A 19,509-nucleotide genomic window follows, 5' to 3' on the forward strand; every position below is an offset into this window, starting at 1 on the left:
AAATGCATCTGCAAAGTCCATGCACACACACTTGCATACTGTCCTGTATGTGCTAATAGTCAATTGATTTATGTTCTTCACATTTTTTATTTGCATCTATTATCTTATTTTCTTCTTATTTAGTGTTGTTTTTTATACATCTTGTGGGTGGGGGCAATGGTTAAAAAAATGGGAGAAGACTAGTATTTTGTAGTTGAATTCCTTATTGTACAGTGTATAAGAATATATCACTATTTTTGCCAAAAATGTCAAGACTTCCTTTAATAAAATGCATTCAAAACTACTTTCTGCACATTTATGCTACTTTCTTAGGCTATACAAGTACTATCTCTTGCAAAACAAATATATATGTTTACACCTATGCAGTACCTTTAGAAATAATAATAAACCTCTGGAGAGACCGGGTCAGTAACTAATACTCTTAGTAAAAGTATTTATCTTAAACTTGCAATCTGTGGATTCTATTCGATCAGATAGATTAAAAATGTATGTTAAACGTCAGAGCATAGTTGAAAGATATGTGTTGCGTAGAAATCAGAACAGGGTGGCCAGGAGAGATAGGTGGGATGGTCTGAGGGAAGCTGAGGGTTGGGATGTGGAATTGGAGACAAGTGAGAGTGGAGTTGCTGGGCGCGGGATAGAATGACAGTCAAAGATAAAAGTACAAAAATTAAGTCAAAATAAAAAGTATGTTTGAAGGACACTGAGGGGCACTGTTACAGCTAATGCCTGTTTTCCTGAGACTGATGCCACACAGCTGTTTGTACACATGCATATACATACACTCTCATTCAAATGCACACACGTGCACATACATGGACACAAACACACATGTAAATAGTACCATACATGCACTCAAACATATTCAGTCGGCCTTGCTGTTAGGATTTTTGTTGTCCTTGATGTCTTTCTTTGTTGCATTGCTGTTTTCTGTTTTCCTTCGTCTTTGTCTTTTTTATATTTTGTTAATTTTGTTGGTTGTTGGTGCATGGGGGGGATAGTGGTGGAACTTACACACTCCAAAAACTATGCCTAGAGTTTCTTATTCTATCACTGCATAATTCATTTTTGCTTTGTTCAATGTCCTCGATGCGAAAATGATAGGCTTCTTTTCACCGGAAGGCATGGGACACGACTTCTCCTACACGATAGGGACCAGCATCCCAAGCTATTTGGATGGGCAATGACGGGTCAAAGTTTTGTCAGTGCAGATTTACGGAGTGTTTTCTTGGTTTTCATGAACACTTCCTTGCATTGTTTTGTCCATTTCCATGTTTTGTCCTGACAAAGCAACGGATACAGCAGCTTCAGCTTCGCTGCTAAGCTTGGGAGAAAGTGTCCATAGTTATTCAGTAACCCCAGGAAGAATGTAGTTGGCTCACGTTCTGAGGAGCTGGGACGTCCAAGATAGCCTTGACCTTGGACAAAGCCTTGTGAAAGCCTGTAGTGTCGATGACGTGTCCAAGGTATTTAACCCTGGATTGGAAGAATGCACATTTCTCCTTATAAACTCGCAGTCCATAGTCCTTCAATCTTTGTAGTGTTGCATCCAAGTTCTGGAGATGATCCTTTTTGTTCCTTTCCAGTAACAAGGATGCCATCCAGGTAGCATTGGTCTTCTGGCAATCCACTCAGAGTCTGTTCCATCTCCTTTTGGAACGGCGCTAGTGCTCTTGTGATTCCGAACGGTAGACGACAATACCTGAAGAGCCCATTTTGTGTCAGAACAGTCAGCAGCTCTTTTGACATTTCTTCCACATGCATCCGCAACTAGGCTTGGTAGTGGTTTATTTTGCTTTTGACTGCCGGCTAAATTGATGTATGGTAGCAGATACTGTTCAGCGGACAACACAGGGTTAACTGTGAATTTCAACAGTCTCCACATATCCTGATTCCACCATCCTTGTTAAGGACTGGTACGATGGGTGTCGCCCTAAACAGATAAAATATTTGACTAAAACATAATGATTTCAAAACTTGCCAAATTTGTATGCAAACATGTCTCTCTAATGTGTGGGAACACTGGGTAACAGAATATCATCATTAAAATCACATGGGGGTGATTTCCTGGTGTTTTTACAGCTTTTTATGGCCAACAATATTTTTAAAAAATATGCGGTGTATATATATTTTTTTTTCTCCGAAAATTTGGGGGGCCAAACAAAACCCTGCCTGCTGGCCGCCAGTTTGGGAACCCTGGACTAGAGCGTCCAAGTCAGCCTTAACTTTTGGTCTGATGGCATAAGGTACCGGTTGTGTTTTCAGAAACTTTGTTGTCTGGCTTAATGCTGAGTTTCACTCTAATATATTTTATGAAACCCAGCTCTCCATTAAATACTTCTCCATGTTTCTTTAAGATAGGCCTGTGTTTCCATGTGTCATTGTATGCACACGCATTTTTTCAGTTTGTCCCTTTATCTGAACTGTGACCTCAGTGATGCCTCTCATGGCGACAGGTTCACCCATGTAAGTCTTTAATATGATGTATGCTGGCTGAAATGCAAGGTGTTCCAGTGTCTTTTCGTCAAACTGTGTCTGACACAAGAGATACAACTGCCCGTGTCAATCTCTATATGCACCAGCTGCCCCTCTAGCAAGGGAGAGACATAGTAGCCGTGCAGCCCCCCAGCAACAGTCAGTATATTCAGTGTGACTTCCTCTTCTGATTGGTCACTTGCTCAACAGCCTAAACATGTCTATTTTTCCTGTGTTGGAATATCTCTTTCTTGTTTTCAGTTTTACGCGTTTTCTCTGAGCTCTTTTTGTTTCTGCAAGCTCGTTCGACAAGGCCCTTTTTTACCACATGCTCATCAATCTATGTCCTTACGCCAGCAAGTAGATGCCTGATATCCTGCTTTGACAAAGTGGAAGCATGTGCCTTGATTTCCCTCTCCTGATTTTCAGTTGGTGCACATTTCCTGATGAATCCAACTGTTGAGCCTCTTTTGCAGCTATTCCCATGGACACACTGACTGTAATAGCTTTTGCAAAGGTCCGATTACTTTCAGTCAATAGTCTCTTGTGTAGCTTCATGCCTTAGCTCACATACTAGTCTGTCTCTAATGCTGTCATTTAGAACATCAAACTCACAGTGCACTGATTTAATTTAGTGCACTATTTAATGCAGCAGCAAACACGTGTCTCTGATTCTCCCTATTCCTGAGTCCTTCTGTGGAACCCTTCAGCAATAACTAGTGATTTGGTGAAAATGGTCCTTCCAGTATTTCCACAAGATCTCCACACGTTGTGTTACCTTGCCTGTAGCAGACTGCGGAGTAAATTAAATTTCTTTGGCCCCATAATACTATATAATTTAGGCACAATTTTGTCCTCATCAATGTAATATGCAAGAACAAAATATTCAAACTGTTCTGTATATGAGCTCCACTGCTCAATGCTTTCATCAAATGTTTCCAACAATTCCAGCAATTCCAGCCACAATTTCATCAATGTTTTCAAACATTCCAGCAATTCCAGCCACAAATCCAGTCACTGTTAACCTCAACATCCTCTCTCTGGAATCAGTTAATGATTCCATCATTATGTGAACACGATAGAGGACCATTATTTGCCATATTGGCAAATAGGTTTTTATTTAACTTGCAATTACACATTCTATTAATTTGTGGGCTCATAATTGGAAATGTATTCCAGTTTGCCCTTTTGCCTTTTTAAGGCTTTTTTGTATTTGTGCCTACTGGTTCATCTATATTATCTTAATTAAGTTCAGTGCAATGAGGCAAAACCTTCACTAAAGATTAAACCTTCCACTATTACATATGGATATTATGGTGTCAATTACATGGTTTGATTTCCAGTTCATTATCTCTGCCTTTGTTAACTAAGTTTAAAAAATAATTGTCATTCACATTTCTTCATGGAAATACAGCACCACAAAAGGACCAACTCAGACAATGCAGTTGTTTTTACTCACCTACATCTGACATCTCTGGGACACTGGCGAAATAGATGTCTTTTGAGAACTTTGGCTCATTGTCGTTGATGTCGTGGATCTTGATGTTAAATTCAGTATCAGCCTCTAGTGTCTTGTTGGTCCTCTTGTCCACCACCTTAGCGTGGAGTGTGTATATGGCCCTCTCCTCCCTGTCCAACCGCTTAGTGGCGTGAATGTCACCTGAGTTCTCATCTATTAGAAACAAGCTCCCCACCCCGTCTCCAGTTAGAATGTACTTCACGTTACCTTCCCCTCGGTCCATATTGGAATGCAGCTGTGGATAGAAAGAAGGAAAAACCATGTGAGAGATTTCTTTTGAGATGGAGAGAGCATTCAGCATCAGTCAGGAAATTTGAAATGTACAAAAAACTAAAATGGCAAGTACAGTTGGCAGGTTTATGTAAATAACAGATTCAACACTAAATTCAACATCTGTTTACATTTGCCTTGGATTAGTCTCTCTGGACAGATATTCATATACAGCCAAGCTAGCTATAATAATAATAATAATAATAATATATGCCATTTAGCAACTATCTTGAGATTTTGATTATTGCTCACTATATTGGCCTTGGATACATTCAATTCACAAACATTTGATTTCAGAGATAATATACTCTTGGCTGACGATTACCATCCCTCACAATATATTTACTTAATTTCAGAAATGGAAAAACAAGAATGCTAGCACAAGCATGTTAGCTCAGAGACTGAAAGGCAATGGTTCTTGTTTGGATCTTATTTGGTTCTTGTATGGACCATATATTGCAACATAAATGGGCCTCACGGGTGGCGCAGTGGTCTAAGGCAGTGCTAGCCGTGCCACCAGAGATTCTGGGTTCGAGCACAGGCTCTGTCGCAACCGGCCGCAACTGGGAGGCCCATGGGGCGGCGCACAATTGGCGCACAAGTGTCGTCCGGGTTAGGGAGGGTTTGGCCATCAGGGATATCCTTGTCTCATCACGCACTAGTGTCTCCTGTGGTGGTGCAGTGCATGCTGACCAGGTCGCTAGGTGTACGGTGTTTACTCTGACATATTGGTGTGGCTGGTTTCCGGGTTGGATGTGCGTTGTGTCAAGAAACAGTGCGGCTTGGTTGGGTTGTGTTTCGGAGTACGCATGGCTCTCGACCTTCGCCTCTCCCAAGTCCGTACGGGCGTTGCGGCGATGAGACAAGACAGTAACTACTACAAATTGGGGAGAAAAAGGGGGTAAAATAATGAAAAAAAAAACATGAATGGTTGCTCAGAGACTGCTCTGTTTGGTACAGAACATCCATCTTGAATCTTGCATTCCAATGGATTCTTAGCAATGCTTCTTATCTTAATTGTAACTTGCCCCTGAAGTGGCCACACCGGGAGGCCCATGGGGCAGCGCACAAGTGTCATCAGGGATATCCTTGTCTCATCACGCCCTAGTGTCTCCTGTGGCGGTGCAGTGCATGCTGACCAGGTCGCTAAATGTACAGTATTTCCTTCGATATATTATTTTACCCCCCTTTTCTCCCCAATTGGTAGTAGTTACTGTATATTGATATATCGAAGGTGTGCCCTGCCCTGTCTGATCAAAATAATCATATTCTGTGGGTAATTTTAAGTGGACAACCCATGAGTCCTGTATTTGATGTTACAACACACACATCAACATACTCCCACATAAAAAAATACTATACTATTCACTCCAGTGTATTTGCAGATTTTAGTATTTATATTTATAATAGTATTTACAGTTAACTATAGAATGAATATTGTAGTATACTGTAGTGTTTTTGCAGACAATACTGTAGTGTTTACTATAATGTTTTTGCTTTATTATGTGCAAGCTTTCTCCTAGAGGAATATTCAAAGTCCACAATTTCCATAATCTGTAGCTAGCTCACAATAGGGTCTATTCAAGTAGTTCAACATTCCTGCACTTTTCTATAATGTGTAGTGTACACTATATATGGTCTACTTGGCATGTTTCTCACTTATGGATGACACAAATTGGGATATGGGGGAGGGGGCAGGGTATATGCAAATTATTACTGTAGTATTTAGTATAGTTAGAAAAGTGATGTGTTTTTGGTGACTGTAGTGTTTTTGCACACTTTACTGTGGTATTTACAACAGTGTTTTATTTTGTGGATGCTACTGTAGTATTCCTATAGGAAATTTGTAGTATACTACAAAATTCTATAGTAAGCACTTACATGATTGAGGGATACAAAAGTGTGTACGGTAGTATAGTTTTCCACAGTATGCTACAGTTTACTACAAAATTATATGGTAAACTATAGAATTGTTTCAAAAAATGCTGCAGGAAAACACTTACTTTCCTGTGGTATCCTTAAAATAAAATTTAAAAATTCAATTCACCCTTCTACTATCTAGAAGTCATCAATAGCCGGTCTCCGCCCAGTAGCCTGCCCTGAACTTAGTCACTGTTACTAGTATGCTACCACCCAGTACTCTACACTGCACACTAGCGATTGCTGCCCTATGTATATAGTTATTGAGCACTGGTCACTTTAATAATGTTTACATACTGTTTTACCCATTGCATATGTCTATACTGCATTCTAGTCGAGGCTCATCCTATATCACTACTGATGTACACACCTTTCTATTCATATACTGTCTTTACTGTCTATACAGTGCCTTGCGAAAGTATTCGGCCCCCTTGAACTTTGCGACCTTTTGCCACATTTCAGGCTTCAAACATAAAGATATACAACTGTATTTTTTTGTGAAGAATCAACAACAAGTGGGACACAATCATGAAGTGGAATGACATTTATTGAATATTTCAAACTTTTTTAACAAATCAAAAACTGAAAAATTGGGCGTCCAAATTATTCAGCCCCCTTAAGTTAATACTTTGTAGCGCCACCTTTTGCTGCGATTACAGCTGTAAGTCGCTTGGGGTATGTCTCTATCAGTTTTGCACATCGAGAGACTGAACATTTTTCCCATTCCTCCTTGCAAAACAGCTCGAGCTCAGTGAGGTTGGATGGAGAGCATTTGTGAACAGCAGTTTTCAGTTCTTTCCACAGATTCTCGATTGGATTCAGGTCTGGACTTTGACTTGGCCATTCTAACACATGGATTTGTTTATTTTTGAACCATTCCATTGTAGATTTTGCTTTATGTTTTGGATCATTGTCTTGTTGGAAGACAAATCTCCGTCCCAGTCTCAGGTCTTTTGCAGACTCCATCAGGTTTTCTTCCAGAATGGTCCTGTATTTGGCTCCATCCATCTTCCCATCAATTTTAACCATCTTCCCTGTCCCTGCTGAAGAAAAGCAGGCCCAAACCATGATGCTGCCACCACCATGTTTGACAGTGGGGATGGTGTGTTCAGGGTGATGAGCTGTGTTGCTTTTACGCCAAACATAACGTTTTGCATTGTTGCCAAAAAGTTCAATTTTGGTTTCATCTGACCAGAGCACCTTCTTCCACATGTTTGGTGTGTCTCCCAGGTGGCTCGTGGCAAACTTTAAACAACACTTTTTATGGATATCTTTAAGAAATGGCTTTCTTCTTGCCACTCTTCCATAAAGGCCAGATTTGTGCAATATACGACTGATTGTTGTCCTATGGACAGAGTCTCCCACCTCAGCTGTAGATCTCTGCAGTTCATCCAGAGTGATCATGGGCCTCTTGGCTGCATCTCTGATCAGTCTTCTCCTTGTATGAGCTGAAAGTTTAGAGGGACGGCCAGGTCTTGGTAGATTTGCAGTGGTCTGGTACTCCTTCCATTTCAATATTATCGCTTGCACAGTGCTCCTTGGGATGTTTAAAGCTTGGGAAATCTTTTTGTATCCAAATCCGGCTTTAAACTTCTTCACAACAGTATCTCGGACCTGCCTGGTGTGTTCCTTGTTCTTCATGATGCTCTCTGCACTTTTAACGGACCTCTGAGACTATCACAGTGCAGGTGCATTTATACGGAGACTTGATTACACACAGGTGGATTGTATTTATCATCATTAGTCATTTAGGTCAACATTGGATCATTCAGAGATCCTCACTGAACTTCTGGAGAGAGTTTGCTGCACTGAAAGTAAAGGGGCTGAATAATTTTGCACACCCAATTTTTCAGTTTTTGATTTGTTAAAAAAGTTTGAAATATCCAATTAATGTCATTCCACTTCATGATTGTGTCCCACTTGTTGTTGATTCTTCACAAAAAATACAGTTTTATATCTTTATGTTTGAAGCCTGAAATATGGCAAAAGGTCGCAAAGTTCAATTGGGCCGAATACTTTCGCAAGGCACTGTATATAAATACAGTACCAGTCAAACGTTTGGACACACCTACTCATTTAAGGGTTTTTCTTTATTTGTAAAATTTTCTACATTGTAGAATAATAGTGAAGACATCAAAACTATGAAATAACACATTTGGAATATTGTAGTAACCAGAAAAGCGCTAAACAAAGCATTCTCTCAACCAGCTCCATCTGGAATGCTTTTCCAACAGTCTTGAGGGAGTTCCCACATATGCTGCTTTTCCTTCACTCTGCGGTCCAACTCATCTCAAACCATCTCAATTGGGTTGAGGTCATGCAATTGTGGAGGCCAGGTCATCTGATGCAGCACTCTGTCATTCTCCTTCTTGGTAAAATAGCCCTTACAGAGCCTGGAGGTGTGTTTGGTCATTGTCCTGTTGAAAAACAAATGAAAGTCCCACTAGTCGCAAACCAGGTGGGATGGCATATCGCTGCAGAATGCTGTCATAGCCATGCTGGTTAAGTGTGCCTTGAATTTTTAATAAATCAGTGACAGTATCACCAGCAAAGCACTGCCACACCATCACACCTCCTCCTCCATGCTACCAGGCAACCATGCGAAGATCATCCGTTCACCTACTCTGCGTCTCAAAGACACAGCATTTGGAACAGAAAATCTCAAATTTGGACTCATCAGAACAAAGGACAGATATCCACAGGTCTAATGTCCATTGCTCGTGTTTCTTGGCAGAAGCAAGTATCCTCTTCTTATTGATGTCCTTTAGTAGTGTTTGCTTTGCAGAGATTTGACCGTGAAGACCTGATTCACATAGTTTCCTCTGAACAGTTGATGTTGAGATGTGTCTGTTATTAGAACTCTGTGAAAAATGTATTTGGGATGCGATCTGGAGGTGCAGTTAACTCAAATGAACTTATCCTCTGCAGCAGAGGCAATTCTGGGTCTTCCTTTCCTGTGGTGGTCCTCATGAGAGCCAGTTTCTTTATAGTGCTTAATGGTTTTTGCATCTGCACTTGAAGAAACTTTCAAAGTTTTTAACATTTTCCGCATTGACTGACTTTTATGTCTTAAATTAATGATGGACTGTCATTTCTTTTAGCTTATTTGAGCTGTTCTTGCCACAATATGGACTTGTATTTACATTTTTTAAATACTTTTTTTTGGTTATTGCATGGTTCCATATGTGTTATTTCATAGTGTAGTGTCTCACTATATTCTACAATGTAGAAAATAGTAAAAATAAAGAAAAACCCTGGAATGAGTAGGTGTGTCTAAAATGTTGACTGGTACTGTATATACACTGCTCAAAAAAATAAAGGGAACACTTAAACAACACAACGTAACTCCAAGTAAATCACACTTCTGTGAAATCAAACTGTCCACTTAGGAAGCAACACTGATTGACAATAAATGTCACGTGCTGTTGTGCAAATGGAATAGACAACAGGTGGAAATTATAGGCAATTAGCAAGACACCCCCAATAAAGGAGTGGTTCTGCAGGTGGGGACCACAGACCACTTCTCAGTTCCTATGCTTCCTGGCTGATGTTTTGGTCACTTTTGAATGGTGCCGGTGCTTTCACTCTAGTGGTAGCATGAGACGGAGTCTACAACCCACACAAGTGGCTCAGGTAGTGCAGCTCATCCAGGATGGCACATCAATGCGAGATGTGGCAAGAAGGTTTGCTGTGTCTGTCAGCGTAGTGTCCAGAGCATGGAGGCGCTACCAGGAGACAGGCCAGTACATCAGGAGACGTGGAGGAGGCCATAGGAGGCGCAACAACCCAGCAGCAGGACCGCTACCTCCGCATTTGTGCAAGGAGGAGCAGGATGAGCACTGCCAGAGCCCTGCAAAATGACCTGCAGCAGGCCACAAATGTGCATGTGTCTTATCAAACGGTCAGAAACAGACTCCATGAGGGTAGTATGAGGGCCCAACGTCCACAGGTGGGGGTTGTGCTTAAAGTCCAACACCGTGCAGGACGTTTGGCATTTGCCAGAGAACACCAAGATTGGCAAATTCGCCACTGTGGTCTTCACCGATGAAAGCAGGTTCACACTGAGCAGACGTGACAGAGTCTGGAGACGCCGTGGAGAACGTTCTGCTCCCTGCAACATCCTCCAGCATGACTGGTTTGGCGGTGGGTCAGTCATGGTGTGGGGTGGCATTTCTTTGGGGGTCGCACAGCCCTCCATGTGCTCGCCAGAGGTAGCCTGACTGCCATTAGGTACCGAGATGAGATCCTCAGACCCTTTGTGAGACCATATGCTGGTGCGGTTGGCCCTGGCTTCCTCCTAATGCTAGACCTCATGTTGGTTGGAGGGTGTCAGCAGTTCCTGCAAGAGGAAGGCATTGATGCTATGGACTGGCCCGCCCGTTCCCCAGACCTGAATCGAATTGAGCACATCTGGGACATCATGTCTCCATTGCACCACAGACTGTCCAGGAGTTGGCGGGTGCTTTAGTCCAGGTCTGGGAGGAGATCCCTCAGGAGACCATCCGTCACCTCATCAAGAGCATGCCCAGGCGTTGTAGTGAGGTCATACAGGCACGTGGAGGCCACACATACTACTGAGCCTCATTTTGACTTGTTTTAAGGACATTACATCAAAGTTGGATAAGCCTGTAGTGTGGTTTTCCACTTTAATTTTGAGTGTGACTCCAAATCCAGACCTCCATGGGTTGATACATTTGATTTCCATTGATATTTTTTGTGTGATTTTGTTGTCAGCACATTAAACTATGTAAAGAAAAAAGTATTTAATAAGAATATTTAATTCATTCAGATCTAGGATGTGTTATTTTAGTGTTCCCTTTATTTTTTTGAGCACTGTATATTCTGGACTCTGACATTGCTCATTCAGATATTTCTTGATTTTCATTATTTTATTAGAATTTTTTTTTTTTTAATTTATGTTGTTCGGTATTACTTCACTGATGGGAGCTAGAAGCAGAAGCATTTCGCTGCACCTGTGATAACATCTGCAAGATTTGATTTGAGTTCAGATCATGGAATTCTGAACACATCATGCTTCTACGCCTACATTTAAATGTGTCTATGGTGTTATATTTACATGCCAGGATGCTTAGGTAAAATATGATAATAGCAAAACAACAACTGACAGTAGCTAGCTAACTGCTGTAACCCAATAACCTCTGTAGCTAGCCAGGAAGCTAGCTAGCAAAGTTAAAGGGATTGCAAACAGGTTAGCATAACCATCTATATACTGTTTCTAGCCTAACAAACTTTTGTTTTTCTAAATATTAGCTAACTGCATAGCATTTATTAGACCAGCAAAAACATGAATCATACACTAGGAAGGTATTTCCTCCAATGTTATAATGAAAAGGTGCCTCTCACTCCCAAATAGGGGAAATCATTGCATCACAAGAACACAATACAACATATATTCTTGTACTTTTGTTTCTGCTAAGCTTGGTCCAATGTACCATCTAAGTGCCTCTTTCTAGACTATTCATCGTCTTGAAATAAATTAGCATTACTTCAAGTAACTATGATGAGTGACTGGCTTGAAGCTCATTACTGCACTGCTGATACTACAGTGTCATAGGCTTATATTTAGCACTATATCTCATGGGCCATCACATCCTAAGTGACAAGCAGTGAGGGACACAGCATCATAATATTCATGAATATTAATATCAACACACTGAGGGAGAAACTCATTATTTTCTGCAATCTGAAAACCAGGATCAACAACAATGCAACTTTGGGAAGAAAGTGAGAAATATGCAAATGGTCCCTATTCCATATTTAGTGCACGACACTGGTGAAAAGTAGGAATAAGGTTCCATTTTGGGACGCTGATTATGAATACAGCTACAGTCTGAATAGTTTTACTCCTGATGTTCATTGCTGAACATTGAAGAATATGATAAGCCAATATAATAATTTCTACATAAAATGTACAGTGGCTACTCTTCAATTGTGTACAGAATCTCCTAAAGTACTTTGTTTTTACCCAGTGTTCTTTACTTTCCCACTGCACATTCCGCTGATGACTCTTGCAGTCTGTTTGTGTCCCAAATGGCACCCTGTTCCCTACATTTTGACTACTTCTGACCAGGGATATTTAGGACATATGGTATGCTTCTCAGACTCAATGGTTAACCCCAATAAGAGAGAGAATTGACAGAAAGAAAACAAAGAGGAGACCATCAAATGGAAGGGAAGAGAGAACTCCATACAATGGAGCCATGCGCTGTCAGGTCTGCCAGCTAATTGGAGTTTGACAGTCGTCAGACAACACAAGACTAGGGGATTTACTATATACCTGCTAGCACTTATTGAATTAGACAAGTCAGAAAATACACAACACGCTCAGACGGTAAACACTAAAAGGTAATTATTGGAGGTCCGTTTATGGGCAATCTCACAAGCCACAGTGTAATCCGCTGTTTACAGTACACTGTCTGTCTGCCAGTCTGGATAACTGGCAGGCTGGCACACCAGTATGGAGTGGGCAATATACCCCTGTGCTGCATGTATTCGTGTAGTATTATTGAGTCCAGTGATTTATGCAGATTTATACAGTCGATTCATGCAAAATTTGAATCTATTCAATGCAGCATTATGAAATTGATTAATTAAGTATTATACAGTCAATTCTTGCAGCAGTATGGAATCGAATCAAGCAATTTATGCAGTATTATTGATTAATCTAGTAGTATAGAGTCGATCCATGGATCCATGAGTAAAATAAGTGACATAAAAGTATGAATTGCTATGATATTTCCTATCTATGACCTAATGCCCCACATAGGCTATGCAGACACTGTAGTTTTTATGAACTTGTCCTTCAGAAATGCAATATTGTTTAATGAGTTTAGCAACAAAATAGAATACATATAATTCAATATGGTTGCATTGAATGCGATTCGAGGTAGGCACAGATAACTAACATACAGTATTGTATTTGCCCAAGTAAGGCTTGGTCGATTACAACCAAATTATGATAAGTGTACATATTCAAATCAAATTTTATTTGTCACATACACATGGTTAGCAGATGTTAATGCAAGTGTAGCGAAATGATTGTGCTTCTAGTTCCGACAATGCAGTAATAACCAACAATTAATCTAACCTAACAACTTCACAACAACTACCTTATACACACAAGTGTAAAGGGATGAAGAATATGTACATAAAAATATATGAATGAGTGACGGTACAGAACGGCAAGATGCAGTAGATGGTATCGAGTACAGTATATACATATGAGATGAGTAACGTAGGGTATGTAAACATATAAAAGTGGCATTGTTTAAAGTTGCTTGTGATACATGTATTACATAAAGATGGCAAGATGCAGTAGATGGTATATAGTACAGTACATACGTAAGAGATGAGTAATGTAGGGTATGTAAACATTATATTAAGTGGCATTGTTTAAAGTGGCTAGTGATACATTTTTTACATACATTTTTCAATTATTAAAGTGGCTGGAGTTGAGTCAGTATGTTGGCAGCAGCCACTCAATGTTAGTGGTGGCTATTTAACAGTCTGATGGCCTTGAGATAGAAGCTGTTTTTCAGTCTCTCGGTCCCTGCTTTGATGCACCTGTACTGACCTCGCCTTCTGGATGATAGCAGGCTGAACAGGCAGTGGCTTGGGTGGTTGTTGTCCTTGATGATCTTTATGGCCTTCCTGTGACATCGGGTGGTGTAGGTGTCCTGGAAGGCAGGTAGTTTGCCCCCGGTGATGCATTGTGCAGACCTCACTACCCTCTGGAGAGCCTTGCGGTTGTGGGCAGAGCAGTTACCGTACCAGGCGATAAAACAGCTGACACCACACTCCGAGGGCCCTCACCTCCTTCCTGTAGGCCGTCTCGTCGTTGTTGGTAATCAAGCCTACCACTGTAGTTTTGTCTGCAAACTTGATGATTGAGTTGGAGAAATGCATGGCCACGCATTCGTGGGTGAACAGGGAGTACAGGAGAGGGCTCAGAACGTACCCTTATGGCGCCCCAGTGTTGAGGATCAGCGGGGTGGAGATGTTGTTACCTACCCTCACCACCTGGGTGCGGCCCGTCAGGAAGTCCAGTACCCAGTTACACAGGGTGGGGTCAATACCCAGGGTCTCGAGCTTGATGACAAGTTTGGAGGGTACTAAATCCTGAGCTGTAGTCGATGAACAGCATTCTCACATAGGTATTCCTCTTGTCCAGATGGGTTAGGGCAGTGTGCAGTGTGGTTGCAATTGCGTCGTCCTTGGACCTATTGTGGCGGTAAGCAAATTGGAGTGGGACTAGGGTGTCAGGTAGGGTGGAGGTGATATGGTCCTTGACTAGACTCTCAAAGCACTTCATGATGACTGAAGTGAGTGCTACGGGGCGGTAGTCATTTAGCTCAGTTACCTTAGCTTTCTTGGGAACAGGAACATTTGTGGCCCTCTTGAAGCATGTGGGAACAGCAGACTGTGATAAGGATTGATTGAATATGTCCGTAAACACACCAGCCAGCTGGTCTGCGCATGCTCTGAGGATGCCGTCTGGGCCTGCAGCCTTGAGGGTTAACACGTTTAAATGTTTTACTCACGTCGGCTGCAGTGAAGGAGAGTCCGCAAGTTTTTGTAGTGGGCTGTGTCAGCGGCACTGTATTGTCCTCAAAGCTAGCAAAGAAGTTGTTTAGTCTGTCTGGGAGCAAGACATCCTGGACATATTGGACCACAAAAAAATATAACTTTTACATTACCGTGTAGTTCACCAATAAAATGGTCTGACGATGATGTGGACATACTCGGCATTCATATCCAGAAAGAAAGAAATTATCATGACAATACATTTTGACCCCTTTTTCTCCCCAATTTTGTGGTATCCAATTGTTTTTAGTAGCTACTATCTTGTCTCATCGCCACAACTCCCATACGGGCTCGGGAGAGACGAAGGTTGAAAGTCATGCATCCTCTGATACACAACCCAACCAAACCACACTGCTTCTTAACACAGTGCGCATCCAACCCGGAAGCCAGCCGCACCAATGTGTCAGAGGAAACATCGTGCACCTGGCAACCTTGGTTAGAGCTCACTGCCCCCGGCCCGCCACAGGATTCGCTGGTGCGCAATGAGACAAGGATATCCCTACCGGCCAAGCCCTCCCTAACCCGGACGACGCTAGGCCAATTGTGCGTCGCCCCACGGACCTCCCGGTCGCGGCCGGTTACGACAGAGCCTGGGCCTGAACCCAGAGTCTCTGATGGCACAGCTGGTGCTGCAGTACAGCGCCCTTAACCACTGCGCAACCCGGGAGGCCAAAACATTTATTTTTAATGCTCTAATTACATTGGTATCCAGTTTATAATAGCAATAAGGCACCACGGGCGTTTGTGGTATATGGCCGATATACTATGGCAAAAGGGCCTTATCCAGGCACTTTGCGTTGCTTAAATGTACTAATTGATTAAAAAAAAAAACATATTCTGAATAGATGTTTAAAAAGGTATAATCTTTGTAAATTATATCATACATGCAGCTAACAAAAATATCTGGAAATGTCTTCTCTATTCAAAATTACAACCAACTAATTGCAGCGCTACTGCAAAAATTGAAGTATTTGATCACCTACCAACCAGTAAGAATTCCGTCTCTCACAGACCGGCTCTCACTGTTAGTTTTTCTTTAAGAAGCCCTCCTGTTCTCCACTCATTACCTGTATTAACTACACCTGTTTGAACTCGTTACCTGTATAAAAGACACCTATCCACACACTCAATCAAACAGACTCCAACTTCTCCACAATGGCCAAGACCAGAGAGCTGGGTAAGGACATCAGGGATAAAATTGTAGACCTGCACAAGGCTGGGATGTGCTACAGGACAATAGGCAAGCAGCTTGGTGAGAAGGCAACAACTGTTGGCACAATTATTAGAAAATGGAAAAGTTCAAGATGACGGTCATTCACCCTCGGTCTGGGGCTCCATGCAAGATCTCACCTCGTGGGGCATCAATGATCATGAGGAAGTTCAGGGATCAGCCCAGAACTACACGGCAGGACCTGGTCAATGACCTGAAGAGAGCTGGGACCACAGTCTAAGAAAACCATTAGTAACACACTACGCCGTCATGGATTAAAATCTTGCAGCGCACGCAAGGGCTCCCTGCTCAAGCCAGCGCATGTCCAGGCCCATCTGAAGTTTGCCAATGACCATCTAGATGATCCAGAGGAGGAATGGGAGAAGGTCATGTGGTCTGATGAGACAAAAATAGAGCTTTTTGGTTTAAACTCCACTCGCCGTGTTTGGAGGAAGAAGAAGGATGAGTACAACCCCAAGAACACCATCCCAACCGTGAAGCATTGAGGTGGAAACTTCATTCTTTGGAGTTGCTTTTCTGCAAAGGGGACAGGACAACTGCACCGCATTGAGGGGAGGATGGATGGGGCCATGTATCGCGACTTCTTGGCCAACAACCTCCTTCCCTCAGTAAGAGCATTGAAGATGGGTCGTGGCTGGGTCTTCCAGCATGACAACGACCTGAAACACACAGCCAGGGCAACTAAGGAGTGGCTCCGTAGGAAGCATCTCAAGTTCCTGGAGTGGCCTAGCCAGTCTCCAGACCTGAACCCAATAGAAAATCTTTGGAGGGAGCTGAAAGTCCGTATTGCCCAGCAACAGCCCGAAACCTGAAAGATCTGGAGAAGGTCTGTATGGAGGAGTGGGCCAAAATCCTTGCTGCAGTGTGTGCAATCCTGGTCAAGAACTACAGGAAACGTATGATCTCTGTAATTGCAAACAAAGGTTTCTGTAACAAATATTAAGTTCTGCTTTGCTGATGTATCAAATACTTTTGTCATGTAATAAAATGCAAATAACTTAAAAATCATACAAATGTGATTTTATGGATTTTAGATTCCGTCTCTCACAGTTGAAGTGTACCTATGATAAAAATGACAGACCTCTACGTGCTTTTTAAGTAGAAAACCTGCAAAATCGGCAGTGTATCAAATACGTGTTCTCCCCACTGTAGCACTGTTGGGTGATATGAAAAGAAATAGTCAAATCAATCAAGAATATAATAACTTTCTGAAGAAAAAAAATATCTTTAATATACAATCTGTGGAAACTATGAGAATAGAACGGTTCAGAACTTTTTTGAAACATCACAGCACAGTTGAAAAATACATGGCAAATATAAATAAAAAATGGATTGTATTATTAAAGAGAAAGATGGCAGGGGTTGGGTAGAGCTGAAGCGTAGAACAAAAAAACTACAAGATAACTAATATAAAATATACTGTGTTTGTATAAGGAATATAGCAGGAGTTTCGACATATTCTGAGCACTAGTTGGCTGTGTTTCCTTCACTTTGTGGTCCAACTCATCCCAAACCATCTCAATTGGGTTGAGGTCATGTAATTGTGGAGACCAGGTCATCTGATGCAGCACTGCATCACTCTCCTTCTTGGAAAATAGCCCTTACAGAGCCTGGAGGTGTGTTGAGTCATGTCCTGTTGAAAAACAAATTATAGTCCCACTAAATGCAAACCAGATGAGATGGCGTATCACTGCAGAATGCTGTGGGTGCCATGCTGTTTAAGTGTGCCTTGACTACTAATTAAATCACAGAGGGTGTCACCTGCAAAGCACCCACGCCATCACACCTCCTCCTCCATAATTTACAGGTGGGAACAACACATTGCAGAGATCATCCGTTCACCTACTCTACGTCTCACAAAGACAAAGTGGTGGAACCAAAAATATCAAATTTGGACTCATTAGACCAAACGGCAGATTTCCACCTGTCTAATGGCCATTGCTCGTGTTTCTTGACCTAAGCAAGTTTCTTATTCTTAATGGTGTCCTTTAGAAGTGGTTTATTTTCAGTAATTTGACCGTGAAGGCCTGATTCACGCAGGCTGGTAACTAATGAACTTACCCTCTTCAGTAGAGGTAACTGGGTCTTCCTTTTCTGTGGCGGTCCTCATAAGTGCCAGTTTCATTATAGCGCTTGATGGTTTTTGTGACTGCACTTGAAGAAACATTCAAAGTTCTTGAAGTTTTCCGCATTGACTGACATTCATGTCTTAAAATATTGATGAACTGTCATTTCTCTTAGCTTATTTGAGCTGTTCTTGCCATAATATGGACTTTTACCAAATATCTTCTCTATACCAACCCTACCTTGTTACAACAAATGATTGGCTTATTCTAAAATTGATTTAATGTTTTTTTTTTTTTTTTTCCTGGTCAATCTACAAACAATACCTCATATTGATAAAGCATAAACAGGTTTAGAAATGTTTGTGTATATATATATATATATATATATATATATATATATATATATATATAAATATATCACTAACAGTTGAAGTCGGAAGTTTACATACACTTACGTTGGAGTCATTATAACTAGTTTTTCAACCACTACGCACATTTCTTGTTAACAAACTGTAGTTTTGGCAAATTGTTTAGGACATTTACCTTGTACCTTGTTTACAGACAGATTATTTCACTTATAACTCAATGTATCACAATTCCAGTGGGTCAGAAGTTTACATACAACAAGTTGACTGTGCCTTTAAACAGCATGGATAATTCCAGAAAATTATGTCATGGTTTTAGAAGCATCTGATAGGCTAATTGACATAATTTGAGTGAATTGGTGGTGTACCTGTGGATGTTTTTCAAGGGCTACGTTCAAACGCAGTGCCTCTTTGCTTGACATCATGGGAATATCAAAATGAAAATTGTGATTTTCATGGGAAAATCAAAAGAAATCAGCCAAGACCTAAGAAATAAATTGTATGTTGTATGTTGTATGTATGTTGTGGTGGTGCTTTACTGCAGGAGGAACTGGTGCACTTAAGAAGATAGATGGCACCATGATGGAATATTAGGTGGATATATTGAAGCAACATCTGAAGTTAAAACCTCTTGGCGCACCGGTTTCTTTTGGGGGATCATTTTCGTCAACATCTGCTGAATTGCAGAGCGACAAATTAAAATTAAATTGCTAAAAATATTTAATTTCCATTAAATCACAAGTGCAATATACCAAAACACAGTTTAGCTTGTTGTTAATCCTTCTGGCGTGTCATTTTTCAAAAAAGCTTTACATCGAAAGCTATCCAAGCGTTTATGTTAGGACAGCTCTCTCAGCAGACAAAACATTACAAACAGCTAGCAGCAAAGTAGATTGGTCAAGAAAGTTAGAAAAGCAATAAAATTAATCGCTTACCTTTGATGATCTTCAGATGTTTGCACTCACGAGACTCCCAGTTACACAATAAATGTTCATTTTGTTCCATAAAGATTATTTTTATATCCAAAAATATCCATTTGGTTGGTGCGTTTTGTTCAGT

General features: G+C 41.2%; 1 protein-coding gene across 1 annotated transcript in view; it reads right to left on the reverse strand.

The window, feature by feature from the left end:
• Positions 1 to 19,509, reverse strand: part of LOC110535566 (cadherin-10-like) — a 63,422-nt gene that overhangs the window by 30,515 nt on the left and 13,398 nt on the right. The window contains exon 3 of the mRNA XM_021620631.3: positions 3,935 to 4,229. Within this exon, the coding sequence (XP_021476306.3) occupies positions 3,935 to 4,229 (295 nt within the window). The remainder of the gene's footprint in view (positions 1 to 3,934; positions 4,230 to 19,509) is intronic.

Source organism: Oncorhynchus mykiss, chromosome 11, assembly GCF_057628025.1.
Source record: "Oncorhynchus mykiss isolate SJ-2025 chromosome 11, ASM5762802v1, whole genome shotgun sequence".
Taxonomy (NCBI): Eukaryota; Metazoa; Chordata; class Actinopteri; order Salmoniformes; family Salmonidae; genus Oncorhynchus; species Oncorhynchus mykiss.